The sequence below is a fragment of the Lagenorhynchus albirostris genome, chromosome 7 (assembly GCF_949774975.1).
Source record: "Lagenorhynchus albirostris chromosome 7, mLagAlb1.1, whole genome shotgun sequence".
NCBI classification, from domain to species: Eukaryota; Metazoa; Chordata; class Mammalia; order Artiodactyla; family Delphinidae; genus Lagenorhynchus; species Lagenorhynchus albirostris.
Genome location: NC_083101.1, coordinates 15,371,627 through 15,391,046, shown reverse-complemented (window position 1 = coordinate 15,391,046; position 19,420 = coordinate 15,371,627). Strand labels below are relative to the sequence as shown.

At 44.5% G+C, this 19,420-nt stretch overlaps 1 protein-coding gene across 1 annotated transcript in view; it reads right to left on the bottom strand.

Moving 5' to 3' along the window:
* Nucleotides 1–19,420, bottom strand: part of BRINP1 (BMP/retinoic acid inducible neural specific 1) — a 125,274-nt gene that overhangs the window by 14,852 nt on the left and 91,002 nt on the right. Inside the window, exons 5-6 of the mRNA XM_060153313.1 lie at nt 14,279–14,515; nt 9,770–9,992 (exon numbers count right to left, since the gene is read on the bottom strand). Of these exons, the coding sequence (XP_060009296.1) occupies nt 9,770–9,992; nt 14,279–14,515 (460 nt within the window). The remainder of the gene's footprint in view (nt 1–9,769; nt 9,993–14,278; nt 14,516–19,420) is intronic.

Here is a 19,420-nt window from a genome sequence, read left to right as displayed (position 1 = left end):
CGCTCTCCTTTCTTCCAAAGCAATTAAAAAATTAAACTTTTTGAAATAAAAGTCAAATAAATCAATGAAATGCGAGCTTTTTTCTGTGGGAACTCATTTGAATTCTGTGGGAAAATTCTATATAGACCAGTTGATGAAAGAATTGCCACCCACTTAAATAAAGGAGAAGTACCTGGAGAAGACTGGGAGGGTTCATAAAAACCTACAGACGTTTAGGTGTTGCTTCTTAAGAGTCTGTAAACTACTGCTCCACTCTGAATAAACCAAAGTTGGAAATACTATACTATAATTACTATACTATACTATACTATATATAGTATATATACTATACTATACTATACTATACTATAGTATACTATACTATAATTACCGGTGTGGTTTATGCAAGAAAGCCAGGAAAACATCAAATGGAATATATTATACAAACACCCTCAAAAAAGATTTTGGCCCTACTTCAAAAGGCTGGCCAAGAAATATATATTTATATATTTTAAGTTAAAATAAATTGTGTTTATATATGTGCAGCATGGCATACATTTTAGCGTTCCTTATTTTAACTTTTTCTGTTAATTGAGAAATTATTGGTTTCGAAATCTGTCTGATAAGGAGCCTGTGCTTGACTTCTTACTATGTGCTAAAAGTGGCATATATGTTCTTTTATTGATTTTTCCGATGGTGGGTATCATTTTTATCTCCACCATGTCAATTGGAAAAATGAAGTTCAGATAACTTAATACTGTACCAACGTTCCATTGTTAGTAAATGGCAGTCTACACCTTGGTCTGTCAGATTCCAGAGTCTAAAGCCTTAAGTATCTGAAATTTCATTGCCTCTCTACTACGTTATTACATTTTGTTGGGCTCATGAATTATTCTCTCCAATGGAAAGATCTGTGTCTTAGAAGCAGAAACAGTGTCTTCATCAAAAATCTAGCATCTACTACAACTGTGCTCTTGATTATATTAACATTGCATCTGTGCATTTCTTTACAGGTTATGAAGAGTTTTCACATATAGTATCCAAATTGACGGAGACATCAACTCCATAGGGTAGCTTTTCTTATTATCCTGATCATACAGGTGAGGAAACACAGGGCTCAGGTAGGTTTCGCGATTTTTTGAGGTCACACATCTAATAAGTGGGAGAGCAGGGACTGTCAGCCTAATAAACTGACACTGACTTCAGCTCAATAAAAGATAAGAAGTCACACCCCTCTGCCCCCCAGCAGGAGTCTGTGGAGATTAAATCCAGAGGCAAGTAAGTATAGGGTTCAGAGAGAAGAATCAAAATCAGTGTGGATACTGAAGGTTCTCATAATAGAACGATTATCCTGGTAGCTGGACTCTTTCCATAGACACCAATTAAACGCTGTCTGGAGCAGGAAGTTTGTAGAAAGCTGACCTGGGCTCAGAAGCTATGGCCCCACGATTGAAGCCTGAGGTAGATGCCCCCAAGAGATCTTCATCCGAACAATGCATAATTACATTGTGCCTGGCTAAAGCCCGGGGGCTGGGTCAAGTCCACGTGAACATGAGAAGTAAAAAGAAACCGAAGACCAGGAGTCACTGGAAAAATGCCAATAGTTATACTGCCTGCCCTCAAGTTAAAGTTCCATGAATCTCCTTTGTCTTACAATACTATAACCTCTACAAAAATCGGGACAGGGTGTGGGGAAAAATATCAAATCACACTGTCCTTAAGCACCTAGTTGGTGCTAGGAATCTCTTTTCATCTCACTGAATTTAGTAAACTCTTGGAAGTGTCTATTTTTGTCCTTTTTTTTTTTCACTAGGGCGCATTTCCCAAAGTAGTGGACTTAACAACAGATCCTTGCAGAATTTGGATGCAGGTCAATTAAAGACAATCTCAATTTGCAGTTTCCATTTTACTGCCTGGACTGTCACAGTCAGAGGGCCTGAATTTTAATCACGCTCTGTTCACACATTCCCAGAGTGACCTTGAACACGTCACAACTCCCTTTGGCCTTAGTTCCTTCCTTTGTAAATGAAAAAGACAATTTAAACCACATACAATGTAGTATGCGAAAAATCTGCAGATTATTTGTACGGCAATGCATACAATTTTAAAATATTGTGTCAACATGTTTTGGGGACCCCAAGTAGAAAATAATTTATTTGCCCATTCTTTGAGCACATTTTAAAAAATGTGTGCCAATTACCATGCTAGGAAGTTATACTGTTAAAGTGATAAAAAACATGGGTCCAGATGCGTACATGGGGCTGACGGTCTCACGGGAGAGACAGGTGTTAATAACTGGGTAAACAAAGGTACAGTGGTAAACTGAGATGTGGGCTTCATTTGGGAAATCAGATCACTAGGAAAACATATTAAACAAGTCCTGATACAGCCTTTCAATGCAAGGAGCACAGGCTTTTGAGCTGAGATCTGAAAGATGCATAGATACTATTGCAGATAAGGAAGAAGGAAGAAAGCTTCAGGGAAGAGCCTGTGTGAAGCCTATGGGGTGGGAGGAGTGTGCACACCTAGTGAATTGAAAGATTAGTGAGTTGGCTGAGCGAGCCAAGAAGAGGTGTGAAACACAGAGTAAGAGGCAGGCAGAGGCCAGATCACGACAGACCTGTAGGTCATCTTAGGAGTGCGCCCATTCTCCTAAGAGCAGGGATTAGTCACCAAAGGCTGTCGAGATCAAATTTGCTTCTTAAGTAATAATTCTGACGGCCTCCTGGAACATAGATTAGAAAGTGATTTGAGTAGATTTTGGGAGGCTTAGCTAAAAGGCTACTGTCATTTGGGGCAAAAGATCTGAGTTTGAACTGTAGGCTACTCATGAAAATTGACTAGCATCATCAGAAAGCAATATGGTTCAAAGATTCAATTTCCATTCTTGTATCAATATTTTGGAGTTGAACAGTTACTCTGTCACTCTCTGTGAGTGATATTTCTCCTAGGAGTTGGGAAGGACCTCAGAGATAACTGAGCCCAGTTGTTTTCAAATTGTTTTAGCAAAAATTTAAAAATCACCTTATTTTCCCAAATGAGTTTTAAGGCAGAATTCTCATAAAGAAAACGGCTAAAGAGCTGCCGTGGTTAAAGGTGAGGTGCACCTGTTCTCTGCTCAGCCTGTACCTGCCCCGCAAGGCTCCTTTTTTGCACCCAGCGTTCTCATTCTGAAATATATGCTAACAGATCCAGTGTGGACTTAGTCGGGCTCACAACAGGGCCCAGCCAGGGGGACTTGAACTCTGGTTCAAACAAGTGTCCTTCTCAAAAGCACATCCTGAGGCTAGATAATGATGCTTTGAAGACAAAGACCCCTTTGCTTGTATCTTTAAGTGTCTTACAGTGTCTGGCATAGGACGGGAGACCAGGTAGTCAGTAAACATTTATGGAATTGCACAGAAGCCAGCAGAGTTCACTTGCTCAAGCTGATTTTGTGTTGCTTTTCTTTTTTCTCTCCCTCTCTCCCTTCTTCTTTTCTTTCCTCCCTCCCTCCCTGCTTCCTTCCCTCCTTTGCAATGAGAGGTGATTTCCATCACATTGCAGTTTGTAGTTTAGGCAGGTAATCTGAACACCTTGGATCATCCTGCCTCAGGGGCAGGTAGAATAGCATAGATGTTAAGGGAAAGGACTCTGCCAGGGTTTGAATCCTGCCTCTTATTTGATGTATAATCTTCAGCGAGTCAATTAACATCTCTGGATCTTAAACTTCCCCATTCATAACATGGGATGAGTTGATGCTGCCAGGTGAGTTGTCATGATGATTAAATGAGGTGAAAGTGTGTAGGACAGTGCCCGGGGCAAGAGAAATGCCTTAGAGTGTTACCTTGAACCTAAACTCAGCCCCATTCTCTTCCTGATGAATTTAATTCCAAGTTCACCCTGCTTGCAGAGCCCCCTTTCACAGAGCACTCAGAGTTTACACAGTGCTGGCAGACATACCATCTCAGGTGAGCCAGGCAGAGACCCTCTGAGACAGGAAGAAGAAATTATGCTGCCTATTTCACAGATGAGAAAACCAAGGTTCAGAAAGTCTAGTAATAGTGACCAAACTCAAAGCCCACCTCCCAGTCTTTCCGCCTTTTTAACTGCAAAACATAAGGACATCCTGGTAGCGAAACAATCCACAGGAAACTTCCCTGTGGGTCCCGCCTTTCCTCGACCTGTCTAACTGAAGTACTGTGGTCTGACTCTAGGGCCAGCTCCTGCACAAGCTAAAAGCAATCCACCACAGTATCCCTGGGACCCCCAAATTACCTAATACGTGATGGAAACCCAATCTGGTTGGGTGTTGTATTCCCCATTGGCAGGTGTGGTCTGGAATTAATCCTGCTACCATCATCCCAACAAGCACTGACCCTTGGGGGTGGGATGGGTCTTATTTATCTTAATGCTTCCAGAGCCCCACACAGAGTAAGTTCTCAGGAACTCCTTGCTAAGTTGACCTGCACTGAACCTGACCTCTTCTCTGTACTTACAGGGGCTGTGTCTGGTGTGTCTGCCTGGGCTCCAGAGCTGATTCCGGGTTCTACAACTGGTGCCGTTTCGTGAATCTCAGCACACTACGTTAGGGTCTATAAAACACTACTCCTGGTCTGTCATCACCCACATGACCTTGAGGGGCTCACCCTGCCTGTGACATCATCCTACACTCAAGCCAAGGTGCCCCAACCCAGCGCAGCCGCCTCTCCTGCTTCTGCTCGCCTCCTAGAGCCTGCACAGGGCTCCTGACCGCCACACCCACCCATGGAGTCAGCAAGACCCTTCCAATCCTGCTGCTTATCTGCCCTGTGACCTTGGACAAGTTAATTTAATTCCATCTCTGCCTCGTCAGTTTCCTTACCTATAAAACAAATCCAATCGCATCCACTTCATAGAGATAATGTGAAGATTAGATGAAAAAAATATACGTCATCATTGTCATCAACACTCAGACTCACTGAATATTACTGTGGGCTAAGCAATTTGTATGCAAAATCAGTGCCTCGTAAAAATAAGAAAAATAGCTTAACACGTATTGAGTGTTTTCTATGTGCCAGGCCCTGTTCTAAACAGTTTATGTGGGTTCAAGCATTTAATCCTCAGAACAACCTCATGAGATTGGCACTGTTATTAGCCTCATTTTATAGATGAGAAAATTGAGGCTCAAAGGTGGTAGTAACTTCCCCAGGGTTATAAGGTGAGCAGGCAATAAATCTGGGATTTGAACCCAGGCAGTCTGACTCCAGAATCTTTATACATAGCCAGCTCTATTGCCTATTATAATAGCTGCTCAGTTAAGTGTTTGTTATTGCTCTGTGATTGTGATTATTATTATCATTCATCTTATTTGCCCTACATATAGGATAGTCACCTCTACCTCCAATTATACTCAATTTATCCTGTGGTGCTTAAACTCCAAAAAGATTCCCTCTGCCCCCAGTGACCCACAACCCCCAGCATTCACCTGCTTGAATCTGGGCTGGGCTTTTGGCCAACAGAATATGGTGGAAGTGATACTCTCTGACCTCCAAAGCTAAGCTGTAAGAAGCCTTACCGTTTCCTCTTAGTCTCAGGAGGCTGTCGTGTTTCAAGAAGCCCAGGCCACCTGGAGAGGGTACGTGTAGAGCCAGCATCCTGCCAGCCCTGGGAGTGAGCCATCTTGGATGTCCAGTCAAGGCCCCCTGTGACCCCAGCCCCAGCCAACCTGAGGGAGCCCCAGCTGTGCCCAGTCAGTCTACAGAATCCTGAGAGTTGATAATAAGTGTTGTTTTGAGCCCAGAAATCTTGGGTGAATTGTTTGGCAACAACTGATAAGCAGAACCCCCCTTGTGCCGTCCAGCTCAATATTAAAGTTCCAGTATGCCTTCAAACCAATTATCTATATTTGACTTCTCACTAGATTTTATAGGTAAACACGTCTTTGAAGTAACAGTAAAATAATATTTATTGCCCTTGGGTACATTATTAAACTGTCTGTGCCTCAGTTCCCTTATCTGCAGAGTAGAAATAGTAAGACAGTAAGAGTACCTAGTCTGTAACGCTGCAGTGAGGGGGAAGTGAGTTAGTTCATATGAGATGCTTAGAACAGTGCCTGATCTTTAGAATCCATATACAGGTGTCCCCTGCTTTTCAAAAGTCTGCTTTATGCCACTTCGCTTTTACAAAAGACCTTACAAGAGACATGTTTTCACTAACCTAAAGAAATCCAAAGATTTTAGCTTTTATGAAAAAAAGGTAATTGCTTCTTTGCTTTATGGCATTTCAGCTTATGAAGGGTTTCACAGAAAAGCTCTACTTTCGGATAGTGGGGGAAACCCGCACTAAGTGACAACTCTCTATGAACTGAGTCAGGCTTTTTGAATTTTAAAATCTTAATCCTCATACTTAATCTGAAGGCTAGCGCAATTATCCCACGTTGCAAATGAGCTACATAAAGCCCCGTGGCTAGCAAACGGAGCCAGGATTTGGATCCAGTCCGTGTGCTGCTAAAGACCCGGGCTCTTTCCCTCTCCCACCCCCGCCCAACAATGCCACCCTTCTTGACACAAGTGATGGCATCTGCTTGGTGGACTCAGCCCCCATGGAGCCCAGGACACAGACAAACCACAGCAGAGCAAGTGGTTCATTTGCAAATTCCAGCTTGCTCAGCTCAGGTGGCCCAAGGTCCCCAGTGTTAGCACCTCTGTCTGACACAGCTTCGTGGCAGGGAGGTGCCCTGCCTGCTGGTGTGAGAGACGCTCATTAAAGCCTCTGGTTCAGATGGCAGGAAGCAGCCCACAGCCAGCAAGGAGGTTCAGTTCTCCTGGGAAGGCTTCAGACGAATCAGCACAGCTGCATTTCTATGTCCCCTGCCCACCCCAGTATCCAATACATACTAAATGAATATAATTGAGTGACATGCCAAAGTGGAATTCCAGGCACCCTCTCCAGGTGAGTGAAGGAGGGATGTAATGATTAGGGCAAGTTTTCTTATCTCAGGAGGAGAGATGACAACACTGCGAGTTCTTTCTTTGCAGGTCCCAGCGGTGGCAGGGTATTTCTAGCTGTCTGTGCCTTGCAGAGGAAGAGCAAGTTACAGATGTGGACAGGTTTTGCACGCAGAATAGTGAGGCGACCTGCTCAAGGTCCACAGCTTGCTAAGGTTAGGGTGCAATCTCATCCAACCCCCGATTCTGTTCCGTGTTCTTCCCGTTACCCAATTTTGTCCCTCCTTCCTCCCTTCTAAGGCCTGTCCAGCTCCTCTCTCCTCTGGAGCCCTCCTGAGCCTTCCCTAGACGCAGTGTGCTCAATGGTGCTCTATACTCTGTGCCCTGGGCACTCTGCTCACCTTTAATCAATGTGTTTTCCCCGTGTCTTTGGGCTTCTGGACTTTCCACTTCATTTTCTGGAGTGACAACCAGCAACACTGACAGGTGCTTTTGTTTAAAGTCTGGTAATGGTTAAGTGTGAACTCTTTTGCCCAGGTGCACAGCCAGTGTGGTCAGCCTGGGGATGCACCATTTCTCCACTTAGGGATCTGATCAAAAGCCACCTCTTGTGGTGTCTAGGCTCAATTATATCCCCCCAAAATCCATACAGTCAAGTCGTCACCCACAGTATCTCCGAATGTGACTCTATTTGGAGATAAGGTCTTTAAAGAGGCAATTAAGTTAAAATGAGGTCATTGAGGTGAGCCCTATCCCAATAGGACTGGTGTCCTTATAAGAAAGGAGGATTAGAACACAGATACACAGAAAGAAAAGGCCCTGTGAAGACACAGGGAGAAGATGTCTAGCTACAAGCCAAGGAGAGAGGCCTCAGGAATAACCAATACCCCAGTCTCAGACTTCCAGGCACCAGAACTGGGAAGAAATGCATTTCTGTTGTTTAAACCACTCAGTCAGTGGTAGTTAGCTGTGGCAGCCCTAGCAAGCGAATATATGTGGGGAGTTCCTCCCGACTGCCAACAGATTCCTCCTCACTCCCCCTTTAAGAGACATCTTTCACGGCACTGTCACCGCGTTCACTTCCGTATCTCCCCCAGTCCTGATGCAGGTCACTTGACTGATGCTCAGTGGGTCTAAATGGAATCCACTTCAGACCCTCACTCATGGTGGCAGTTTGGGCAATTGTCACAGATGACAAGGGAGCTATTTTGTGACTGGGCCCCTTTCCTAGTCCCTGGTTCTGCAGCATTTCAACAAGTAAGCCACTGCCGGCCGAAATTCCATTTGTTTCACAATGATCACAAGCTAGATGAAAAGAAAGGGGCTCCAAGTTGGGGGGAATGGGGAGAACAGAGATGAGCATGGACGAGCGCAAAAGGAGAAGGTTTTATTATGGGAAATAGAAGAAAATCTGCTGACTAATGTGTGGGTTTTAGGTTAATGGGAACTTAAAATAAGGGGCCCTCCATATTGGCTGGTGTAATCAGCAAAGACTTCCTGAAGGAGGCAGCATTTGATCTGAGTCTAGAATATCGAGAGGAAAATGAGTGCTTGGGTGAGGGTGGTTGGTACAGAGGAGGATTTTTTTTAAAGAGTTTGGCGCTTTTTAAATTTTGAGTGCATGTGGAGCAGGGTGATTAAGAACACAGTACTTAGAGTCAAAGCGTCGGGGTATCTTGTCTGTCGTTCTTATATCAGCATCGTTGACTTTTGGGGCCAGATCACTGTTTGTTGTGGGGACTGCAGTAGCACTCACATGTGTTATGACACTCAGAAATGTCTTCAGACCTTTCTAAATGTTCCCTGGAGACAAAGCCACCTCCACTGAGAACTACTGACTTACACTGCTGTTTTGGACCAATTCCTTGCCCTCTCTGAGCTTCAGTTTTCTAATCTGTACAATGCGGGTAGCAATTGTGGATAAAATATGTGGCTGACACAGAATCTGTTAAGTGAAGGTGACTTAGCCTCAGTCTTTTTAAGAGTGGATCTATTTTCATTGAATAAAGTTGAGTGTGGAATCCCCAAACGTGAAACAGATGAACGCATCAGCACTCTGGCAGACGCAGGGTGGACAGACCCAAGCCTGCTTTCCTGCTCTTCCATGATGCCTTCATGGAAACCCTGGAGACACAAATACAGAAAACCCCCAGATGTAGCTCATGAATGCCCTGGGAGAGTGGAGTCTGAGAGACTTGCATTTGAATTCTCGCTCCTTCTCTGTGGGTCCCTGAGAAAGTTGATAAACCCTAGGTGCTATGAGGGCATGAGCCCTGTCTGGCTTGTTCACCCCTGTGCCCTCCATCATTCTTCAGAATACCTGGTACATCGCGAGCAGGGCTGGGACTAGGGTGAGGCCAGCGAGGCAGGCAGGCATTTGAGGAGGCGCTGCCTCTCAGGTGAGGACCCTGTCCTCGCATGACCGGGGGAGGGAGTGCTTCCTTCACGGTAGGTGCCTCCTTTGCTTCACTCTACTCCAGCCCCTGAGCAAAGGCCCTCAGTCAATAAATTGTTTGATTCATCAGTTAACCCAGTTTCTTCACCGTTAAGATGCGGATGCTAAAATCTGCTTTGCCAAGTAATTTTCAAGTTAGGTAATACATTTAAGCAACCAGAAAAATGTCACGTAGCAGTCAGGGCTACTGCTAACTTCCTTCACCTGTCAGATGGCTCAGACAGACTATAGAGGCTGGAAGTTCAGGGTATTTTCAGGAAACAGAAATCCAGTGCAGCCAGAGCCAGTAGGGGAGAAGCCAGAGACAATCGAGAAAACTGTGGGTCAGGACCATGCAAGGCCACGAGCTGCAGATACATCTTCCGTAGTACATGTGCCCCCGCACCAGGTCTGAGCCTGTGGAGGTGGCAGGGGGGCCAGCACTTACCTCTCTCTAGGCAGCTGGTGGTTGGGATTGTGGCGGCAGCGGACGCTGAGGCCGAAGAGCTTGCGGGCAGTGCGCTGGATCTTCTGCCTCTGGGCCTCCGTGGCGCTCTGCAGGAGCTTGTAGCGGTTCTGCAGGTCCCAGTCGTTGCCCCAGTGCTGATGGATGCTCCCAATGGTCAGGAAGTGGTTGCTAGGGAGACGCTTCATGAACGATTTAAACTCATCTAGCAAGAGACAAAGGCCAAGAAGGCGGGCTGAGCATGACACAGCCCCCACCTGAGGCGCAAGTGCTTAGCCCCGTCCACAAGCAAAGCAGGCGCACGATAAAGCCAACTTGTTGGAGGCCTGCAAACACGGAACTAGCCTGCTCCACTCCCAGCACGCAGTGAAGAGGCCACTGTGTTTTCACTGACGGGTCTTTTACTTTGCTACCGCAGGAGTGAACCTGCATCCCACAACCTTGCTTCAGACAGGGCCGCCCCAACTTCTGTCATTTGAATGCCAACTTTATGACATTCACTTGTACTTATATTTACTTGTACTTATCTTTCAATCAATTAAAACAGATTTTTATCCAATCCAAGTAGAGAATCACTATCAGATGCCCTCGGTAGAACGGGAGCTATAAAAATAAAGCTGTAAAAATAAATATAATGAAAATGATATTAATAAATTCTAGCCAAATGCTGTGGCCTGCTAAATGACTGAACCCCTGTGCCTGCTCTCACTTTGAAATTTAGGGAAGGAGCAGGTGATAGATGTGAAAGGATATTAGCAGCAACTGAGACATTCTCTTTGATGTAATCTTCAGGATCGACAGAGAACTGACATCGATCACCCTCCCCACTGTGTGCCCCACTCTCACTAGAAGCTGCATGTGTGGACCACCTTACATCAAGTCACATTTTGGGAAACTCCAGATGGGGACGAACTCTTGGGTCTCCTGGGTGAAGATTTCTGCCTCAGTTTGTGATGCTGAGTTTCAGTGTGTCAGCATGTGCTACAAGGTGACACAGCCTTAGAAGAAATTATCTAGGTCAGCTTTCTTGTTCTACATTTGGAGAAACTAAAGCCTCGAGTGGGAATATCATTTTCTGAAGGTAGAACAGTCCATGAGTAACAAGAGACAGGACTAAAACCTGAGCTGTTGTTTTCTGATCTAATACCTCCTACTCAATCCCCCACTCAACTATTGGGAAAGTTAAAAAATTAAGGGGTTGATCATTTTGCAGGAAAAACAGGCTAAATGGTTGGGATATCTATCTATCATCTATCTGTCATCTATCTATCTATCTAGCTATCTAGCTATCATCTATCTATAGATATCTGAAGCTTGATACTTTCCATAAAACCTACAAGGGAATTTCAGGTATATTAGGCATTCTTTTTTTTCTAAAAAATGCCTTCTAAGCTCTCGATAAGCACCAGGGTCAGTCTTAAACATCTACAATATATAAGTGATTTTATAGCAAACATACGAGGTGGGTGCTTTTAGTGCCCCCTTTTATAGAAAGTAAGACACAGAGAAGTTAATTAACTTGCCAAGGTCACACAGCCAGCAAATGGTAGAATTAGAACTCTAGACTGGCTCCGAATCTTATGCTCTTATGTAGCATATTACACTTACTCTCAACACATAAAGAGGATCAGTGAATTGAGAGGAAAAAAACTATATATTTTTTAATATATTAATATCTTTTCTGTTAAGGTGCTGAAACAGGAGTCTCTGACTCCTCAGGAACCTTGTTATAGACCGTTAGACATGCACGAGTTCAGACTGATTCCTGACCCTTGGATGGCTGTATAAGCATTATTTTCTCAATGCCTCAGTTTCCCCATCTGTCAGTAAGAGCATCTAATTCAAATCTTGAGAGACGCTGTCTGCCTAAATAGTTTTCGATATCCAGAAGGTGCTGAGTGGACGGCTGTGTAAGATTGGGCGGATACACACGACGGTGCTGGTGGATTTACTCAGTGGGCTGGCTGGGGGCAGGGGACTGGCCCTAATGACGCTGCTGCTCTGGCCAGTCCAGCTCTCCCCGCCACACAGCTCATCCTGCAGAGGGCTCTGTTGACCTCGGAGGAGAGAACAGTCCTTTCAAAGAACCAGAATTTGGGTCAGATACGAACACCTAATTAAAAAGTGAAAATGATTTCATTTTCTTGACTAAAAGTAGAAGGGTTCCCTCCCAATAAAGGAGGCATAGACCCCCATTTATGTGTGTAAACTAGGTCCTATGTGACCACTAACTCTCGAGCCTTGAAGGAATCAATGGCTTTGACCTTTGGCCAGTCGTTAATTCCTCCAAATTACTTGGGGCTGAGTCCTTAAGGTCATGGGTTGCAAAGGAAAAGGAGGAAAGTGTACATGTACGAGCCACATACACGCGTGGATGGATGGCTTTGTTTTCATGGGTACAAACATTTCAAATGGATGAGTGCAGGATATCTAGAGGAAAGGTGTGCTTTTGTGGAGAGACAATCGTGACACAGAAATCATTTCTGTGGCCTTTTCAGCTTACCCTGCAGCATCTCAGCTTTCTGAATTTCCTCCCACACCCACCCAATCAAAGTGGCTTCTCTTCCTTGGGAATAAGGATTCTGTGCTAGGGATTCCTACTACTTGTGCACACAGCCTACACCCCCCTCTGCTTTTTAGCAATCAGTAGAATCTCTTTTCAAAAGCATTTTATCAAATGCTTCTTTTGTTTGAGGCCAAATAATCATCATAATACATTTCCATCATGAACCTCTCCTCTTTCATGGATTCCCAGGATTTTAAATGGACTAATGGGTGCAGGTTCCTAAGGCATCACAGCTCCACTCGATGACCCCGTGAGAGCAGAATCATGGATGCATTCTGCACTCCCAGAACTGGTGGGAGGCCTAGAGATCACGGAAACCAGTGGTTTTCAAACACAGCGCTCTACAGCTCCGCTTTTATCTGCGGTACACAGTGGCCCCAAGGTGAGATTTTGTTTGATCAAAGGGCTTCTTGGCTAAAGATTTAAATAAATTCAAATATTAAAAACACAAACATGCCCTCTCATTTATCAGATGAGGGAACTGAGGCCTGGGGGTGGGTAAAGTAGAATTAATAAGTTACAAAAGCTGCTATGAGCAGTGGATTTGGAATCAGGCATTCCATTACCAGCGCTGTCATTTACTAACTACGTAACCCAGGGGAAGACACTGGGTCTTGACACCCTCCCTCCTCTAGAACACAGCAATATCACTACTCACTTTAACTCAATCTATTAACGTTGTCATAGATTTAAGGGATATATAGTTGTGTTAAAAACAGAAACGCTCCCTACATACATCCATTTATTTAACAGATCTCTGAGCACATATTAAATGCCAAATATCTACTTGGCATCTCTTTTTGGAAGTCTCAAGGGTTCCCAAGCTTTTCATGTCCAAAACTGAGTACACAGTCTTCTTTCCAAACCTTCCAGGGTGTTCTAGCTCTGTGAATGGTACCAGCACCCATCAGATTGTCTAGCAAGCATACCTAAAACACATCCTTGGAGCTCACCTCAATGCCCTTCCCTTGAACTCTCAGAGTCAATCTACCATCAAGCCCTGCTAATTGTTCCTTCTAAATACCTCAGCATCTCTGCACGTTTCCCATTTTTACTACCTATACAACCCCTGTAACTCACATGGCAACCACCTCTCTCCCAGGCGCCTCCCACTGGTCCACCTGCACTCACCCTCTGGTCTCTGAGACTCTCCCTCGAGGTGGCCTCTCCTGACTCCCTGGCCATACTGCCCTCCAACGCCACGAGATTTGCTCACAGGAGCCCCTCGCTCCTTACATACATATGATTAGCATGTCACTATTCTCTGCAGAGTTACATGATCGGTGCCGGGATTGCCCATTAACTAGAAGCTCCACGAGGCAAAAACCCAACTTTGCACCTCACCTACTTTATGGCCTCGGGTGACTGATGTTCCTCCCCTGAAATTCATTTTTCTCAACCACAAAAACAGGAAATAGCTAAGTTACCTGAAAAGTGACTTCCAGCTATGAAAGTCTGTGAATTCGTTGGATATCTATAGCAATATCTACCTATGTATGTACATATATATAGATATATACATATCCATACTTACACATATATGTGTGTTCATTTATTTAGGGAGACAGGTACACACACGTGCACACACACACACACACACAGACTCAGGAATCAATACAACTAGCTTTGACTCCCCTCTCCAGAGGCTTCCTATGTGCTATGACGCGTTATTCTCTCTGTCGTCTGGGTACCACAGAAGCAATACATCATAGGACCACGAACTTGATTATGTTATTCAGTATTCCACTCGCTGGAGACTTACTGAGTGCCTACTCTCTGATGGCTGCTAGGACAGCTCTGGACCCTCCAACGTGAAAGGCTTGGGGGGTTACTGAGTGCTCCCCTCAGCTATACTAATTCCAGCGAGATCGTTTTCCCGACTCGGCAGGGCACCATTCATGCAGTAGTAGCATCAGGCTCTCTACCTGAATTCTCCAGGTCCTTGTAAGCTTCGGCCCAAGACTTGGCCATGTTGGCCAGCGTGTACTCCATGATCTGGATGTCGGTGATGGGGCAGTTGCACTGCGGGAACTCCTCGGCACACTGGCATCTACACTGGCTGTTCTGGCATACGTATTCCCCCTCACCGTTGCACATGATGTAGCTCAAGGCTGACTGGACAAATTTCTCTTGCAGATACTGAGGGAAGATGATCTGAAGACCTGTTTGAGAATAGCAAGGAGGGGAAAAGGAAAGGTTAGAAAAGGTGTTTCATTAACAGTTTCGAGAGGTGATGCGTAGGACTCCGAAGCTGCTAGCTTTCTCTTTGTGTAACCAAACTATCTCTGGGCCTGCCTAGATCCACACAGGGCATAACTGGCAAGGCCTCCAGTTGCCTTGCTTCTAGTTAAACTTCTCAGGTCATGACCTTGGCCATCTCTGCACTGCATACTCTATTCTGTGATATTAGGACTGAAGCTAGAGCCAGATCTGTTAATATACCTTTTCCATTTTGGGAGAAAACCCTTACTGAAAGCACAAGATTGCCGTTTATTTTTCCTTATTTCCTTCTTTTCTTTCCTTTTCCTTTCATCTAATATTTATGAACCCTATTTATGAAGCACAAGCCCTGAGCTAGGCACTAGGTCTATAGAGATAAAAAAGACACGACCTTTGCCCTTGGGGAGTTTATAATATAATCAGCAGGGGTAGACATGGACACACATCATCATAACATAGCTTTATAGACCCAGAGCACAGTCAGCCATATGAGGTAACTGGACAGCAGAAGGCTGCAAATAGCATTGCTGGGATAGCAGGGAAACGTTTGCAGAGGAGATATTTGGGCTGGTTGAAAAGTGAATAAGAGATCATTATGTAAAAAAGAACAGGAAGCATAGTCTAAAGAGAGGGGTAGCAAGAACTAAGACTTAACATGTCTGGGAGTTGCTGGTGAATGAAATGAATTTGATGGGTGGGGTTGCAGTGCTGGAGGAGAACAGGTTTTAGAAAAGGGCAGATGCCAGAGTGCAAAGGTCGTTATTATTATGCTAAGGAACCTGGACTCCATCCTGTGAATAATGGGAATACTTTGGTAGTTTCCTGGGTAAGGATGATAGAAATAGAGTTATATAATTGAACAGGACCACAGTATCACTCACACGTACACATAAATATCAGTGGAGAATGGCATCAAATTAAATTAATTATCTCTTCTTTGCTTAAAAATGAAGAAGGCAAAGCCCACCAAGAGGAAATGAGTAGTTCATGGTTATAAGATGAGTGCTGTTGACCACACCTCATGATTTTTTCTCTACACTTGACTAATCAAAGTCCTAAGCCAGAGGGCCAATGATGGAGAAGGATTTATCTGGGCACGAGTACTAACTACTCTTGTACCTATGAAATGTCAGCACAGCAGGCCAGCGCCTATGGTGCCCAGAAAAAAGGACAACTCTGGGCTAAATTAATTAATTCAAGCACTTTTGCCTGGGACATTTCTCTCCACCTCATTTGGAGCTGCCAACAGTTTTTGCCACCAGTGCATACTGGGGTAATGGTTTTACTACCCACTGTGTAAAAGAGAACTGTGCTATTTGGATTAAATTTTTTTCTCATTCGTGCTTCAGGGACATCCCTAATCCTACTCATCAGGGATCTTCTGAATAAACTCAGCATTTCTTTCACTCTCGACTTCAAAGTTGTGTTTCTAGATTTTTATCTTTGTTTCTCTTGCTTTCAGATTATTAAAAAAAAAAACGAAGCCCATCATTTCAACCTGTCTTCATATGGCAGCTAAAAAAAGACTATTTTCAGAGGGGCCTTGTGAAAAAGAAGACTGTGCTTCTAGTATGCCTTCTGGTAGGAAATCATAACACAGTAGTTAAGAGCTGGGCATTACTAGAGTCAGGCTTCTCTACTGACTACCTAAGTCATCTCAAGTTAGTTAGTCAACCTCTCAAAGGCTCCACTTTCTCTTCTCTAAAATGGAGATAACTTTAGTACCTACATCAGAGGGTTACTGAGAGAGCTAAGTGAAATAATTCTTTAGAATTGTCTAGAACAAGTCCCTGACGCATAGCAAACGAACACATGTGATTTATTCCTAGTTTTGATGATGATGATGACAGGGATGCCATTTCTCTGATTAAAGTTTTTTTAAAAGTTTCAACAGAAACTTCAGGATAAACAAAGGAACAATAGCTGTGAGTATCTAATCAGAAGAAGAAAATATCTAGAAGGCAGTGTTTGGGTATTTGGAGAGCTTCCACAAAAAAGTGGGGTCTAGAATTATGTGTTTGTTGAACCAGCACTGGTGGGAGAGCTATTCGGAAAGGTGGATCCTTTGTCAACATGCACAGAAGACGTTCTAACAGACAGAGCTGAACAGCCCCGGGGCGATGCTCCATCACAAGGCTGGGTGGGTGAGTGCCACCCCAATGAGCAGAGGGTCCAAATGAGTGAGTCACTGCTCAGAAGGGCTCCTGTACGGAGGGGTATGATGCAAATACCAAAAGGTAGAGCAAACCAAATCAAGCAGTAAAGTCCTTCTAAACCAAGTCTCTAATTCTTTCGGAGTATGCATTATTGAGTCACTTTATCTGTATCACCATGTTCACTTCCAAAGCAAAATTTATTTTTAGCTGATCCCAATCCCCTACAGGCATCTAAGTCTATGGATTGGGGTTAAGTTTCTGTTGCTTAAAGACATTCTACAGACTATACTCTCAGTCCTACTTTTCTAGCTTGCTCATCATTTTCTTTCTCCCCCTTTGTAGGGGATAAAATATTCTATTCTTAGTCCCAGCCCAAAAGGAATCTGGGGAGAGCATTTTTCAAAAATTGCATTAAATCATTTCTCCATCTGGCAAGGATACAAAAGGCAGTATTACCTACCCCATGTAACGCAACTGAAAACAGATGAAGTTTGGGATTGGGGGGTTTCTGGGAACAGCTGAAACACAAAACTGGTTGCTCTTTAAAAATGGAAACCCAGAACCTGCCAAGCTGTCTCTGAGGCGGAATCTCCTGGGCAAATTTGAAAGAGAATAATGAAGACATAGCAATTAAAAAGCACTTTTCTGCAAAATGTCATTACTGTTTAAAGTTACATAACCATTTCTCCAGCAGCGGAGGTTCACATAGCAGTCACCGGCAGTGTCGTCTCCCAATGACCTGTGTCCAACAAAGAGGCCCATTGCTGAGCACCTCCTACATGGGCGCCTGAGTCCTGCCGGCTTCAATGGGAACCATAAATAATCTGGAGGGGGATTTGGCCTGGGGAACCACAGTTTGAAAGATATACAGCTGCCGGCTGGGGTGGAATCTTCTGTCCCCAGAGTTCCCAAAGATATACACACACACACATGGAAAGGAAAACTGAGAAAATGAGAGAGAGAAAAAGGCCACCCTTGGTGCCAAGCATATAAATTTGGCCTCACAAAACCCAGGAAGGCAAGAGTTGAAAGCGCCATTTGCACAGCGACTATCCCAAGCTAAACATATGGACTCTGCACCCCCAGCCCAGTCTTGTTATACTTAAAAAAAAAATCTGGTACTTTAAAATGGAATGTTCTGCTGTTCCACAGTGGGCACGATGTCGATGTGGGAACCCCCATGTCATCTGCCTTCTCTTTTCCTGATTTCTGCCCCATCTTCCTCAGTCCCCCCTCCTGCCTCACTTCAACACGCACGTTGCACAATACCTTTTGTATTTTACATACAGTCTCTGTGCTGTCACACGAGAGGGTATCTCTATTTCACTGACCGCGTCCTTTCTCTTCTCTCCTTATCCTCTTCTTTTTTTCCAGGACACACGGGCATCCTGCCCTTTTTCAGTCCCTCTTTGGTGCCAGTCTTATTCCTTCTACAGTCTCTGCACTTGTCCTCCCCTGTGCCTAGAATATTCCTTTTCCAGATCTCTGCCTGGCCCCCTTGTCCTGCCATCCAGACTTGTCCAGACCACCCGAGTTAAAATGTCTCTTCTATTTGCTTCACAGAATTAGTTTCTGAATGAAATTACCTTATTCATTTGTCTTCATTTTTGTTCCATCTCCCCCATTAGACAGTGGGCTTAAAGGGGACAGCCCACTGTCTAATGGGGGAGATGGGCTTTAGGGGGACAGAGGCTTATCTGTCCACGACAAGCCCCCAGAGTGTAACTTAAGACCAAGCCCGGTGGAGGTTTCAGACTCTCATTTGTTGAATGAAAGAAGCATCCCCTTTCTCATCCCAACTGAAGAGAAAGTTGTCCCTAAAACCTTTGAGGCCATTAGAATTGAGGACATGTCCATAGCTCCACAACTATAGTAAAAGACTCAGGACTTGAATCTCGGAATTCGGACTGATTCTGAAACACTCGCAGGTCCTTCCGCATCTCCAGTGGGTAAGTGTGGAAACTGAGACGAATGCCTGGCTTGGGGCCTCTGTGGTACCTATGGCACAGAGTGGCCTCTGGGAATGTCTTAGCCCCTCTGAAACTCAGTTTTCTTGCCTGTGAAGTTAAAAATTCCAATAACCACCTTCCAGGGCCGTTGAAAAGGGTAAATGAGGGGAGAAAAGGCATAAACAGCACTTTAGCAAACACCTGACTCTTATGGGCTGAATGTTTGTGCCCCTCCCACCCCAATTTCATATGTTGAAACCCTAACCCTGTCCCACCTTGTGATGGCATTAAGAGGTGGGGCCTTTGGAAGATGATTAGGTTTAGATGAGGTCATGAAGGTGGGGTCTGCACGATGGGATTAGTGCCCTTATAGTAAGAGGAAGAGACAGGAAGGCATGCACCCTTGCGCTCTCTCGCTCTTCCTCCCTCTCTCTCTCCCTCTCCCTCTCCCCCTCCTTCCCTCCTTGCCTCCCTGAGCACACACTAAGAAAAGGCCACGTGAGCACACAGTGAGAAAGCAGCTGTCTACAAGCCAGGAATGTGCCTTAATCGGACACTGAATCTGTCGGCACCTTGACCTTAGACTTCCCAGCCTCCAGAATGGTAAGAAATAATGTCTCTTGTTCAAACCAGCCAATCTATGGTATTTTGTTATAATTAAGTGTTCAATAAATGTTAGGTTCCTCCATTTACACCCTATTAGAACATAATCCATTACCTGGACCAAACTTGAGCCCTTCTT